Source organism: Bacillus rossius, chromosome 1, assembly GCF_032445375.1.
Source record: "Bacillus rossius redtenbacheri isolate Brsri chromosome 1, Brsri_v3, whole genome shotgun sequence".
Lineage (NCBI taxonomy): Eukaryota > Metazoa > Arthropoda > Insecta > Phasmatodea > Bacillidae > Bacillus > Bacillus rossius.
In genome coordinates, this window is record NC_086330.1 from 107,698,418 (window position 1) to 107,714,285 (window position 15,868).

At 35.6% G+C, this 15,868-nt stretch overlaps 2 protein-coding genes across 2 annotated transcripts in view; one reads left to right on the plus strand and one right to left on the minus strand.

Moving 5' to 3' along the window:
- Positions 1-7,387, plus strand: part of LOC134541627 (tryptophan 5-hydroxylase 1) — a 115,274-nt gene extending 107,887 nt beyond the window's left edge. The window contains exons 10-11 of the mRNA XM_063385198.1: positions 4,011-4,240; positions 5,730-7,387. Of these exons, the coding sequence (XP_063241268.1) occupies positions 4,011-4,240; positions 5,730-5,979 (480 nt within the window). The 3' untranslated portion in view covers positions 5,980-7,387. The remainder of the gene's footprint in view (positions 1-4,010; positions 4,241-5,729) is intronic.
- A 1,644-nt stretch (positions 7,388-9,031) lies between these two features.
- The window catches only part of LOC134541634 (actin-related protein 6), a 41,971-nt gene continuing 35,134 nt past the window's right edge, over positions 9,032-15,868 (minus strand). Inside the window, exon 7 of the mRNA XM_063385210.1 lies at positions 9,032-12,247. Within this exon, the coding sequence (XP_063241280.1) occupies positions 12,118-12,247 (130 nt within the window). The 3' untranslated portion in view covers positions 9,032-12,117. The remainder of the gene's footprint in view (positions 12,248-15,868) is intronic.

Genomic DNA, 15,868 nt, shown 5'->3' on the forward strand with positions numbered 1-15,868 from the left:
ATGTAAAATGTATGAAATAAATACGAAAAGGAATTCAATAGCGATCATGGTACAAAATTTTGAATTATTTTTCTATCCTTCTCAACACCAAGCATCTTATCAAAAATTGTTTTAGACAAAGTTTTGAAAAATAATTATGATATTTACAAACAATTTAAACAGATTTGATAAGGTGTCTACTAAGGCAGTTACGTTTTTTTTTTGTCCGGTGAAAATTTTTTTCGAACCCATGCAGTTATGGCTGGTCGTATCAAAAATTTATTTAGAAAACATTTTTTGGCATTAGGTACTCCGAGTTATCATACGTTAAAACGGATTCGATATTATTCATATTATGGGAGTTGTTGCGATTTTTCTGTTTTTAAAAAAATCTTCCCCATTTCAAACAAATTGTTAAGATTTTTCCCATAACTTACTCGATCGAGAATTTCCATTACCGTATTTTATTTATCATTTTGGACATGACTTGTCCAAAAATACGGCATTTATCGGGCCCTTGAAAATGTTATATATATATATATATATATATATATATATATATATATATATATATATATATATATATATATGGGATTTTTAGAACATGAAAGAAAACTATAAGAAATTTTCGTCTACAATAGGTAGTTTTTATTTGAAATTTACATAAAAGTGGCATTATTACAAATTTATATGTGTAATAGTATAAAATATTATAAATTACGATATGATTTCTTAAATGGCTTCTTGTTCGATCCGAATTACAAACACACGCATCTCCTGAAATTCGTAATGTTTTAAAGATTTGGCAACAGCGCGCGCCATAAGCCGTGTACTGCAATCTAAGAGTGGGACGGGCTATATTCATGCATTAACACTCACTGTAACAACTGAAAACAAACATGATGAAACATTTAGTAACATTCACGCGCACTTATCCAAGCAGTAGAGTTTGTGGCTTATTTATTTGAGAGAGAAAAAAAGCGCACGTGAAAATAAAAATAAAAATTCCAGGGGATTGGCCCCCCGATCAGCCAACTTCGGGAAGGCTCGGCAGTTTTCAAACTAATGCTATACGGTGCCATGACCCTTCGAAGGTCGGACGCGTTAGAGGGCCTTCGAGGCGGTATCCAGACTGGCTCATCCTTCGCTCAGTGTCCGAGGGAGCCTGTTCAGTGCCCCTGGACTCTCTAGGTCCACCAACCAGCGCCCTTCGAACTCCTAGGCTCCGCCCCCGCAGCTGAATTTCATCCTTATGGACAGAGTTTTATTGTGAATTATTTGAGTTTCTGTATTGGTAACATTTAAACATTGTTACATGACATTCTTTGATCAAAATTAACATGTGTATAATACTTTAGAAAATAGTTTTAACTTGAATATTGAACTAGTCTTGAAATACTGTTCAATATTCAAGTTAAAACTATTTTCTAAAGTATTATACACACAACATGCATATGACGTCTCGTGTTTGTGACAAAAGTTACGTTAGCTAGTTACTGTCTGTAAAACTATATGGGCGTAAATCACGGGAGGGAACAGGGGCTCGAACCCCCCTGGAATTAAGAAGTCCCTCCCTGAAGGGGGGCCTGCAGTTGCAAAAGCGTGACAGTGAAAAGGGTCTGATGTAAAAACTATGTCTTATAGTCTTATGGAAAATTTTCTGTATATTTTCAAGTTATCTGCTTATTGCATGCACGCAGGCCATAGTATGGGCAGTGTACTACATACAAGCACCGTATCAAGAGATGACGGTTAGTTAACCCCACGTGCAGAACTTTCGAGCCACGCGTGCCCCCAAATCCCCCGGAAATTTCTGCGGAACCCCCCTTGCGAATTCAACAGATATGCGCCCCTGCAATGGCGTTGAGCGCCGTTGGGCCTTTTGGCTGTACCCACCTCGTGGATTCAAAGAGGGCAGTCGCCAGCATCGAGCTGCATGGAATTGGAAATGTGTGTAGGCTACATTATAACGATACAGGGCACTTAAAAAAGTGGCCACTGCCCGTGCGACGTGCCTATGCAAAACAAAGGAAACCCTCAATTAAACATATATTTGAACACTGATGAGCACACACTCAGGGCGCATCGCCGATGTGTGGCAAAACACAAATGACCACTTGAAGGCCGTAAGCCATTAGGTAAAAAGCCACGTGGGCTGAACAAAAGGGGCCCCAAAAGTTCTAAGGCCATATTAATTATAAAATTGTTCAAGAGCACACTTATCACCTACATGGTGGCCGTTGGCCCTCTGTAGGCGAAAACTGTGAATGCCTTGTGACGTAAAGCTAATAACTGTAGCCCAGATCGCATCCTGCGACCGAGCAGTAATTTTTGTAGAATAAAACGTCAAATAATAATGTTAAGCTGCTGGTAAGATTAAAACAGCCGCGGAGCCGATGAAAGACAATTGAGAAATAAACTTACTCTACTGCTGAGAAGTAAATGGAAATTGTATGTTCGAGCACAGGCGCAGGGTCGAGGATCCAAATTGCTAATTAGCAAACGGCTGTCCGAGGACCAGGGGACAGGGGATTGCGAATGATGAGGAGAGGGTCGGGGGGCCCGGAACGATGTCACGAATAGTTCGGGGCGTCACCACGAGGGCGTGTTAGTTTCGCGGAGTTATTATTTATATGTTTATAAAATTCGCGGTCATTCACCAAAAGTGCCAACCACACTCGATGATACTTAACTTTTAAAAAAAGTCCAACCGAAAACATACGGCTTTGTTCGCTCGGCCTTCACGACTCCAAGAAATACATAAGTTTCATGCAAGTATATATAAAAATAGGAATAACTCAAAAATATTAAGAGTTCTTTCATAAATATATATAAAGGCATAGTTATGTCTTTCACTCTAAGCCCTACAAAAATTATTATTATAATCGCATGACATAGTTGTGCCTTTAGACTATGTCCCTGACTGTCTTTCAATTGTTAATGGGATCAAAGCGTGTTTTGTTTTCATATGTTGGGTTAAATTTCAGTTTGAGCCTCCTGCAAAAATTATTTATGTTGAACAGTGGTTAAACTTTGCTTTTTTCTTATCTGTGCCTTGTCAGTCTTGCTACTAACCATATATATAATATACTCCACTAACTGAAACTGAACTGAACAATGAGAAGTGCATGAAGTAACTAACTAGTGCTCTCTCTCTCACTCTCGCTGTCACTATTACAAGTCAGTCTTTGGAAAAGAATCAAACGAACTAACAAGCTAAGGAGCAAGGGATCATGAACTAGTTTGCATAGTTCATCTATGGAAGTGCTCTTCCGAACTAGTTCATTCGCAAACTACAAAAGACTAAAGCTTTGGTATTAGTTTAGGTATTATGTCTGAAAGAGTGAATGGCTTCATCTACCATAATAATTACTGGCAAATTATCAATCCATTAGGTCTCGTTCAGCCATGAAATTATTAGGTCAGGTGGCTTGAATTTCAGTTGTCTAGCTGTGTACTGACTTACAAAAATATTTCCTGCAGTGGTAAATTATAATCAGGGAGATTTGCAAATGTGATTGCATTGATGATTATTTGATACTTGTGCCTGAGAGTAGTTACAGTTTACTTAAAGCTGCTTTGCCATTGGTGGTACGGGAAAAATTGCATCTTCCGGACTCCTGTATTGGCCACATCGGTTGGAACGCTAGTCACGTTGCACACAATTTTTTAAATAAAATACGTCATCACAATCGCACCCAGCTTCGAGTCTTGGGAGGGGCGCATGATGGAGGTTTATGGGTGGTATGTAATACCTGGCAGTTTAATGGGCAGTCTGAAATTTTTGAAAACTAACAGCCTCCTTAAAAGGCCATCTTTAAAATTCATTACCAAAGATTTATAGTATACTATTTGTTGCCAGCTCTACAGTGAGTGTTAGGGGTTGGAAATGGGAGGGAGTGTACATTGCCCCCATCGCCCTTCCCAGGGGACCACCACTGGATGTCACAACTACTTGCAGTGGATTAGCAACCCAACGCATGGTCCCACATTCTGGTCAGCACACTAGCGGATGTGGTGGTTGTGCGCAGCTGTACTTCTTCACGGTGGAGTTTGGTCTCTGCAAGCAAGACGGCCAGCTGAGAGTGTACGGTGCCGGACTCTTGTCCTCGGTGGCAGAGCTCACGCACGCCGTCATGGCCGCTGACAAGATCAAGCGCTTCGACCCCGAGATCACGTGCAAAGAGGAGTGCATCATAACGGCCTACCAGAATGCCTACTACTACACGGACTCCTTCGAGGAGGCCAAGGAGAAGATGAGGTATGATTAGGAACGAGATTTTATGGTGGATTGTGATGAAACCAAGATAACACCAAAACATAAGCTAATACACCTAATACACTAAAATACAAGTACTTATCATGAAATTTATCAGTATATTAGAAAAATGTAATTCATTTAAATATATAAATAAATAAATGTATTCTTTTAGTAAATTGAATTCAATGAATTTCATTTATTCATCACTAACAATTTTATATTTATAACAATATGGGCCAAATACATAGAGATTAAAAACTAAATTTTAATATTGTATTTCTTATTAACTCATATCTACATTACTAATGTTGGTACCTTCTTTCAAACACACAAATGATTGTCAATTTATTTTTATTGTTCCAGGTACATAGTTCTATACTAGACATGGTTATTACAAATTATTTGATTTGTAAAGATTCATTATGTATTCATCATATTGACACTATTTTGGTCAATTATGTACAACTATATAATAAGAAAAGATTTGGTGCCTTATTTATTGGATAATACCGTATTTTTACGAATAAACTTAACTTATAAAAAAATTCCATTGAAATCTCCTGCTTTAAAAATGAAATTGACTTAAAAAGAAAATTATATAATCTTAATGTCCTAGGGATTAAGAGGAAAATATTTGTATGGTCCTACTAAACTATACACATATACAAAGGCCTGCTTTTCAGTAACTAACAACAAGCTGGTTGAACTGTTTTAACCAAACACTGTGCCATGAGGCCAAATACATACTATTGGTTATCATGTAATTGAAATTACTAAGATTAAATAAACAAAAATTAGTAAATCCGTACCTGCAGTAACATCCTTTGGTTTTTCATATCCAAGAATTAATTCAGTACATGACTTGAACACTATTTAACTATAAATACATTGGTTAAAAATTTTAGAGGGTAATACAATAATTTTTCCTTTGCATCCAGGTAATTTAAACAGTCTCAAATAATTTTTCTATCCACATGTACTATACCTATGTCTAACTTAAAGGCTATTTTAGATGCATTTATTACATTAATTATTTACACAAATTAATTATCTATACATTAATTACACAATTAAATATTATTCTCAAAATAACACAAGGTCAAATAGAAAAATAATTATTAAAAAAAAGAAGAATAAATTAAGTTATTTATTAGAATGAATCATCATAATCAGCGGAGAATAAGATTTGACCGGTGTGTAGCAACACCAGTAATCTATTTTCATAGAATGTACTGAAAATTCATATGGGAAAACTCGTATGATTCGTATGGTCAAGACCAATGTGCAGTTCTACCCAAGACCAAGTTAGTTAGACACACTAAAGTACAAATACATTCTTGTCACATTGTAAAAGGTATTGCTAAGATTGACACTGGAGCCACATGTTATTTAGACCTAGCTATATAATTTATGTGATCTACTGCCTCGCATTCAAAAAGAAATCTTGGTTGTAAAATGATTCCGTACTTGACCGCGCGTGATGCCGCAGGACGTACGCCGGCCACATCCAGCGGCCGTTCGACGTGCGCTACAACCCGTACACGCAGAGCGTGGAGGTGCTGAGCAACGCAGAGAAGATAGTGACGCTGGTGTCGGAGCTGCGCGGCGACCTGTGCATCGTGAGCAACGCGCTGCGCAAGATACAGGCCCAAGACGACACGGTCGACGTGGAGGGCATCGCGAACCTGCTCCACTCGGGCATAACCGTCGATCCGGACAAGGAGACGGAGAAGGAGTAGTCACGGACACAATCTCTGTAGGGCGTCCCGGCTGAAGAGACCAGTTTTGAAATATTTGTACTACATGTTTTCTTTCAGTCGGTACAGGAGCAGGACAGGCTATGTTTGATTTGAATTCTGTGCGGTTGTTGACAAAGTATGTTGATCTCAATATGTTCAGATTAGCTGGAACACACTATATGTACCTTTCTTCCCACGTGTTCCTGTGGTCAAGCTAGACGTACGTCCGACAGTTTACGGCACTTCTGCACCTGTGTCGAAGCCTTAAAGTAATCTCGATATGAGTTTACTTTACAAAGAAATAATTTGAACACAGATTTTATGAAATCAGTTATAGAAAAATTCTGCTTTAGAATCAAATCTGTTAACTAGTTAAAGAGCAGCAATTAGAATCATGCTCCTATAAAATACCTACAAAAGATTTTTTTCAATCTACCCTTACAAATTTTTAGAAACTATTAGGACAAATGATAAGCCTAGGAACCAATAAGGCCATTCAACGAAATGTCCTGAAATGCACGCAAAACCCACTGTATGCTCTCAGAATGGCATACCTATTGACATGTGCTTCCTTTTACTAAAAGCAAGACATATTAAACTTATAGGGAAATAAATTGGAACTCACAATCCAACATTGGTTATGGCGAAGGCAGGGAAGAACAGGGCTATTAATTTAAACATTAACAGTTTAAAATTGTTTCAAAAATATGGTAAAAAGAAATATACATAACAAGGTGGCTTTAATACAAACAAATGTTTATTTTATTTTTTGAGTTACCTACACAAAGTGCATAAGAAACCTATTAAGTTTGTTTATGTAAATAGAACCAAACTCCTTGTGCCTTGTGCTGTCATCTGTAATGCAATGAACCAATTACCATCAAGATTTAATACAACAACCGTAACATAACAATTTTTTCAGCATCATGCATTGGTTGCTTAGTTCCTCTTGTATAAAAGGCATACCAATTTACATTTGACAATATGTAACCCTTACATAGGGATGACAATCTGCATGTCTGCATGTCTGCGAGTACCTACCTATATGATACATGTAATAAATTTATTTTTTAACTTACACAAAGGAAAATATGACAATACTCTGTAGCCTGACATAATATTTAACACACTATTTACAAAATGTTATTCTAGCTGAAGAGAAACTATATCATAAAAAATAACTGTACATTAAATATATTGTTGCATGACATTAACACTAAAAAAAATCTATGCAAAAAAAAATTGTCAAATATTTAATTTATGTGTGTTAAAGTTGGTGTATAGTAGAATATGTATAAAAGGAACAATGTATAAACAGTAAAAAATGGACCAATTAGCATATGTAAAAAAAACTGCACAAGCTATGTTAGACATACAAAGTAAAATAAAAGATTCTTGTAAAAATTAATTCTAAGTGAAGTAATAAACATCCAAAACCTCCAAACATTGCCAACACTGCTGGTAAACTGCGGGTCAAATGGGCCCACATAGTAAATTAAGGCCTGAATATTAAGTTACAACTAAAATCAAATGGTTGGTAGCTGCAGATAGTCAGTTCTTAATAGTTAGCATTCTGATTCTAATGTTAACATATTTGTACACCTAAAATATATTAACAAATTCCTCTTTTTCTAACAACTGAAGATGAAGGTGCAGACAGTCTGCGGACCAAGTTTAATCTCATGAATAAAGTTTTGAAACAGAACATTTGAACCTATAAACGAAGACAAAAAATGCTACCTGGTCATAAACACCTACCACTAACCTGATTTATTGTCCTTGATGTGGTCCAAGAAGTGACTGTTAAATAAGGCATAATGGTTAATAACTATTTATCAGGACAGAAATGGAAAATATTTTGGGATAAAAATGCAGGGTGACTACTCCAACCCTAGAAAAAAATTCCTGGGTATTTCCAGGTTTTCCAGAAATTTATTTTCATTTTTCCAGAATATTTAACTCATTTTCTATACTAAGTCTATGCGTTCTTTGTAATACTAAATTACACATAAAAATATAATATTACTATACCTGCACAAATGTGGAAATGTTTCTCGGAAAAAGGTACGCTGGAATAACTTGTCATATCAAAGAAAAACTTAGAAACTCTAAATTATTAGTTCAAATTATGTAAAATAATATAACATCCAATCAATTTGGTTAAAAATAAATATAAGAACACCAATATATGTTGTCAGTAAGCACAGCGCGTAATTTCATAGCTTCACAGTTTTTTTTTAAACCAGCAAGTTCATCATAAATTTTTCTGGCTTCAGCACGAGCCTCTGAAGAATTTTACACACTTCTTGGCTTCCAGTTCCTTCACAGCCAAATCGCTTAGTTTGCGACGACGAGATTCCTCTAACTGGGCTGATGCTGCTGTTCTGCGTTCCTGCTGGGCTTCTGTGAAGCGAGCATGTGCATTGCGTGCTGCGTGGAGGATAGGCTTGGTAAGTGGCACTGACTGAATCCCACCCAGATAGCTGACAGCATCATACACACATCTGTGCGCTACGAGGGTCTATTCTTTCATACTGTCTGTAAGACAATCTGCATTGACCGAAAATCCTGTGTGTTTTGCTCCTTTCATATGACTCACAACTGCAGTCCGCCCCATTGATGACAATGAAAACACTTTGCAACAAAGAGAGCAAAAGGCTGAATATTTGTCACCCTGGACTTTATGTAACCAATCAATCCTTAAAATAAGATTCATTAAGCCACTGTTCCTGGAAGGAAGACTTTCCTGTGTGGCCTGGTTTGGCCATTATTGAAAACCTTCACCACCACTGAATATAAACGGATACTAACATATCAGTAACTAAGATTATTTAACGAACAGAAACTATCTTAACTTAAAACATCACAACATGAAACAGAATAACAATTGCAAAACAAAAAAATTGAGGTTAAGTTACATACATGTTATTTTTTTTCAAGCTTGATCTTTCCATTTGTTATTTCAACAGTTATACAGTTATAAAGTAGGACGTAAACGATTTTCGTTACAGCGACGTTAATTAATTAAATTTAAGTTTACTTCCAAGCCTGCCTACATAAACATATCCTAACAAAATGCTGAATTACGTTACTTTCCGCTAGATGTGGGTCGAAAAGTATCAACATGATATTTTGTAACTGATATACACTTGTATCAGGTACTGCAAACGAGTACACTTGAAAAGTATCATGAACTTTAGTATCAGTCCTTGAATTCGCTTGGAACACCACTACGGCCAATGTGCGCGTGCGCAGAACCCGATCGCAGATGACAGTCACTTGGGCGGAGCTTGTCAAAGGGGAGGGAGCGGCACGACGAATAAGGGATAAAGGGAAAGAATGTAGGGGAGGAAGCGCAGGGGATGGCGTTGAAGGAGAGGCGCAGAGCGAAATTGTTACGCTTACGAGACGTTTTGTTTATTGTCCCACATCAAAGTATGCTCAGTGCACAGTGCGTGCACCGTCTCGTTCAATAATAAAACTAATGAAATTTTAATATTAAAAAGTACATTAATACAAGATATAATATTTATATTTGTGCACCTAACAGCTATGAAAATGCAAATAAATTCTCAGTTGACACTAATAACAGATGTAATCAACATATGGACTTTCTTTTTTCGAAAACAATTAGTAACTAGTGTTTTCATACATTAAAAGATTACGATTTTATCAAAAATTAAAAATAAAAAAAAAACAGATAGGTACATTAGTGAGCATACTATATCAGTAGACATTTCAGTTAGGTACATCAGGCAGTTAGCAGTGCCAATATCGATAAAAAAACAAACACTTTGCAAGTTCAGTCACTATTTAACAAATAGTATTGCATTATAACTCAGTTTTTGTTTACACAAATTACACTTAGCAAACTCATTATTTTCCGTGAAAAAATTCCACACAAATGAAGTCTTTTTCTTGCACTTATCCATTCCTTATTTCACTATAAAGATACTAACTACAAAGCATGACAGCCTGCAACAATGTACATGGTAATACACGTGTAACGTTGCAGAACTCTGCCCTCCAAGATAAATAATTTTCTTTTAAACTTCTTTTTGTATAGGTAAATATAAATAAGTCAATGTTTTTAGAGTGGTGTATATGTTATGAAACAGTAGAATCAGACATTATGAATATTAATATATGTTATTTGCACGTGCTATGTGTTTTAAGAAGGTATTTTGTATTTTATTAGACATTTTTAATCATTACTATTTTTTATGTAATTATTCACAAATAAGTTGCTGTACTAGAATTTTGCCTGGTTAGGCCTATTTTTCAGGGTTTTCTCAATAAGTTGAATTTTGTCAAGTCATTTGTATTATAATTGCTGTTTGTAATGTTCATTAACGTGTGGAATGATTGGGACTGTGTCTGGTGTGATGGTTAGAAAGAGATGCATGAGAGGCCTGTAAGTGGGAGTGAGAAAGAAACAGTGCTTCCCCGCTAACTGAGATAAAAGCTGGGATTCCCCACTGGTCGTGGGAAATGTGTGATAACTGCTGTCTGACGGTGTGGGAGAGAGAAGGAGAATGTAAAGTCCCTAGCTCTATGGAGAGAAAACTGTTTTCAGTGAGTGTTCTGTACTCCTATTGGCTTGTATCTGTAAGTGTGAATGAAGCGTGCGTGTGATTGGTCAGTGAGGTCATGTGACTTCTCCTCCCTGCATGGAGGAGACGTGTCATGAGTTCATCAGTAGTCGTCGGGCGATCGCTGCTAGGCGAGGCCGCGTTTCGGCGGCTCGCGGTTTTTCGTTGGGTGCGGCCCTATTGGAGGTCGCACTGACTTTTGTTACGTACAGCTTACAGTAAGATTTTACTAAAGAAATTAATCGAAGTTATTAATTTTTATTATTAACTCTCCTCGCGCGAGCTGCGAGCATTTCTTGATAGGCGAATATGTGGAATGAGTGAGCAGCCTCTTTTGGAAGTGTTTGGATTTGTCTGTGCATTCTATTGTAAAAAAATAAAACAAAAACTAAAATTGGTGGAACATCTGTTTAATTTTGTATGTAACGAACCGTTACACACGGCCAGGACGAACTGCAGTGAATGTTGAACTGATTGATACTGGCTGTATCAGGCGGGCATGAGAGTAACAGAGGTAGAGAATTACCGGGCGTGATAAATAATGTATCAGAGACACAGATACCTTTTTACGCTGGTGATGACGGCACAGAGGATGTGTAACCTGTAACGAGAATGCTGATACCTCGTTGCTTCCTGGGACAGCTACTGCTCTATCTGATACAAAAGTATCAGATACTTGTAACTAGTACATTACTGTATCAGTATCATGTTGGTACTGATACCGAAAATTGCTGTAACAACCCACCTCTACTTTCCGCGCAAATGCACATTGCAGATACAATGATATTGGTACATTAGATGAAGTGTTGCCAACTATTGACAAGATAAAAGTTTACACCTAAACAAGTATTAGCTGTTATAAAACCAACAACAATTAGTTAAAAGATATACCGTATGAAAATTTAATAAACTGAATCCGTAAATTATCCAACGATAAAAATATTAAACTATATTTTTTTCTTAAGAAAATTGGAATTACGCACAGTAAACAATCTTAATCCTGCTGCGCTCTGGCGTCAGGTTCTAAAAACGTTTCTCTGAGCATCACAGTCACACACGTAAACATGAATAGCGTCAGGATTGCCGATAACGCTTTCGTCTGTGGATGCTGACTCTCCCATGTCGTCTCTTATTATAAAATTAAATATTTATTACACAATCCATTGCTATTTAATATATATTCAATATCGATATTAACTGCAGATGTACATAATCAACGACTTTAACGTTAGACAATAATTACAGTATGGAAGAATAGCAAATCTCCCGAGGGGTAAATAAATTCCTGGGTATTTCCAGTATTTTTCCAGAGGCAAAATATTCCTGGGTAATTCCAGGTTTTCCCGAATTTCCCGACCAATCGTCACCCTGAAATGTTAAAAATTATACAAAACCAAGTATTCATAAATAACTATATTTGTTATACATATATACTCACACATACACAATATTTACATATTGTATTCATGACAACTTTTTTTTAAACATTTAAACTAAAAATTACAAAAATAAAAAATATTTTGAACATTTTGATTTTGACATATCATTAGTCATCAAACCTTTCTGCACAAACGTTCTGTTTCTCTCTCTCATACTCTTCCTTGGTTACCAACTTGGACTTGAATTCAGGGTCTCTGCTAAGAAGAACTCCACCATGCCAGGCGTACGTCACAGGACTGAAAACCAAAGAATTTAATTGAACAGCAATGTTTCTGAACATGTACTATTTTTCAGAACTGAGATTAATTTTCACATACATCAAAAAACTATATCATCATTACAGTTTACCAGTCTCTGTTATTTAACCAAAAAACTTCATTCTTTCTCATCCCACATTCAAAAGAATATTTCAGGCTCTGAATGGTAATCTTTTTTTAATTTATAAAATATACACAATTGCTTTTTATTCAAACACAAAATTATTCTACTAAATAAAATTCATGTCCAATCTACGTGGGTACATAAGCATGACACGTAGAGAGAGGAATGTCAATAAACATAGTTCCAGAAATGTTTCCATTTATCGCTAGAGCCATGGCTGTGTACAATTACAATTAGATACAATGGACCCCTGTTATATAGAATGCCATTTTAAATTTTGTAATATAAAAATTAGTGTACCGTCCACATGAATACATTTATTGGCGATAAAAAGAAACCTTGCTTATGAAAGGACAAAAAAGTTAAGTTAAAAGTTATGAAAAAAATTGTTATATTGTAGTGAGGGACCAACTTTTTCCCAGAAAGTACAGAAAACTATTTTTGGCTGATACACCTTATGTTTCAAAAAAATGTAGATAATTTTTGTTGTGCACTGAACTATTGTGTCATGTGTTTGTAAAGATGTTAAAATTTCTAGATGTTATCGAAAATGGGTAGCCTGGAAACAGCAACCTTGTGAATTTTTATGAGTTTATTTATTTTATAATGCACCAGGGCAAACAACATAGAATTCAACACATGATTATTTTAATCCTAATGATCGAAATCAAAAAAATCAAACAACTTATCCCTAAAAAAGCATTTTCTTAGTGCAAAAGAAACTTAAAATAAATTACATGCCATATTTAAAATTAAAATGATATTGGGTGTAATTTTATTCTGCCAACAGCTATACAAATATCTTTCTCAAACAATGCAAAATATTTTTTAATTTGAGTTTTAACATCTTAACAGCAAGATCACTAGAGCTGGTAATACACAACTACACAGAACAAGGGTATTAGAAGGAATGGCTTATTATTAAAGACCCGATTATATGGTGAATTGCAGTGAAACTGAAATTCATATAAATCCATCATAAACAGAAATGCAAGTTCATATGCAATATAGCACCCAAAAAATTTCACAAAAAATAAAAACAATTATACCAACATGTCCCGTATAAAAAACGGACTGGTCTAAACATAAAACCGTAAAATCTTGTCTCTAGCTATTATACAAAACCACTCCAGCATTCGCTTGAAATAGTCTCTAGGAAACTGTGGAAAACAGATATCAGAATGGCTGGAACATAAGAATCCGGGTGCTCCGGAATGCAAGTCCAAAGTCTTACCACTGTGCCACCTAGCTCTGCAGCCATAAGAAATAAGGTTTCTCAACACAAAATATTTTTAGAGCTATCATAAGGTTCCTATGTCCATACTATTAAAATTGATGAGCACTGTGTAAGTACTCTATTGGTTGGTATTCCACTATGATATGCCATTAAGGTACTGTCATCTTAAGGCTCTGTCTCACACGCCATGTTTATTTTTTTTTTGTATTTTCTTCGTTAATTTTATTAAACTGCTATTTCTACAACTTTAATTCTATACCTTCCATGCACTTGTTCTGCCACAAGTATTTGTAATTATCACAACTTGCAAGACTATTTACACACATCATATTACACTAAGTGAAAGAAAAATGAAAATCGACATGTAGTTTCAAACCTGAGGCAGGGTCTACATGGATGGAATGGAACCGACACTCACAGGAGCCAGCTGTCCTGCCGTGACCCAGAGGAACAGACCTGTCATTCCGGCCAGCCTGAAGAGCGTGTGAGGTGAGGTCAGATGGGGCATGGAGCAGCGATGGAATAAGTTGGTGGGGGAAACGGGAGTACAGGCACTGCATGTCCACTACATTTCCCACATGTGAAAATCTGGGTTCGACCCTGCCCAAAATCAAACCCCGGTCGCCTTGATGGGAGACGAGTGTTCTAACACCGTGCTTCTTCACCGAGTATTTGTTAAAAATGATTGTGGCAGAACAACAAATGCAGGTAAGTATTGATTTAAAATTTAGGAAATAGCCATTAAAAAAAAAAGAATGATGAACAAATTGACATAGCATGTGAAATTACCTTAAGGATCAGTGTCGCACAACATACTGGTTAGTTCATTTTCTTGTTTCAACTAGATTGGGTTTTTCTTGTAAATTTATTACAATAGCGCTTTGCCATTTTGTGTTTCAATCTAAATTCTCTTATCAGATGTTTACATACTATTATATAATAGTGAAAAAAATCACGCAAGTGCCATAATTATGATAGCACACTAGCATAACCTTTTGCAGCTCGAAAATAACATTTAGTAAATATCTGGTGAGAACATTTGTGGCCCAATGATACATGCAAGAGAGTTAATGGAATGAATTTACTGGAAATCCCTTAATTAAAAGAAATGATAAAATTAAACAACCAACTCGACATGTGATACGTACCTCCCTTTATAACAGTGCGATGTAAAAACCTATAGACCTACTAATCAAATAAAAATCCAAAATTCGGGAAATGTGGGTGGAAAAAAATTCATGTTGTAAAAATTTTGGGAAAAATATAGCCATGTATTTTACGGGAAAATATTCCTTTTTTTCCAATACCAACATAGATCTACATTATATCACACAGGTTGATTTACTAAGATAATAGGTACTACAATTTTTGTATGCTGTAGGTAGTCCATGATCCGTACCATCTTGTAAAAATAATTGAATAAGCTTGTAAGGACCCCTTTACTACATCGCCTTCACCACCATAATGAGGTAGAAAACCATTTTTAAAATCACACAATACCTCAAGATATACGATGAGATACAAAATATAAAATAGAATCCAAAACATTTTTATATATAAAAAATCTTATAATATGGCACAAAATTTGTCAATTGTACTGTACGGGCACAAAGTGTTGTTTGTTACCAAGTCCGAAACAAAAGAACACTAAAAAAAAAAAAAAACACATTTATCCATTACTTGCATGCTATTACAGTAGGGACCCTGAACGGTAAATAAAATTGATCAAAAGTGGTGCAAAAAATCTATGTAAAAAATTTTATGTAAAATTTAGTATCAAGAGTTTTTTTTTTTTGCCTTTTATTTACTTAAAAATTGTTTTACATACACTGTGAATCCAAGTTTAAGAACTTTTGCTAATTCTAAGAAAAAGCCTTATTTACAAAAAAGAATTTTAAATGCTTTCTTACACTTCCTTTCATTTCAATCATTCTCTAAGAGGGTGGTTTGATACTTAAGAAATTAAACCAGATTAACAAGTTGATGGTTTATGTACATTAAAAGGACTATGACATTGTGTGAACGGTTGGTTAAGTTGCTACATGAAAAATTCTGTAAAATGGTGTGAACAAATGGCTAGTATAGCTACATAAAAAATATTTAAAAACAGTAAGGATGGTTGGTTAAGTTACCTAGTTTATTTTAAATTGTTAATTCATAATGATCTTAAGTATTTTTAATGTGGCTAACCAAACGTAATAACCAGCTAACCTAACCTTACCAAACAACACTTTTATTT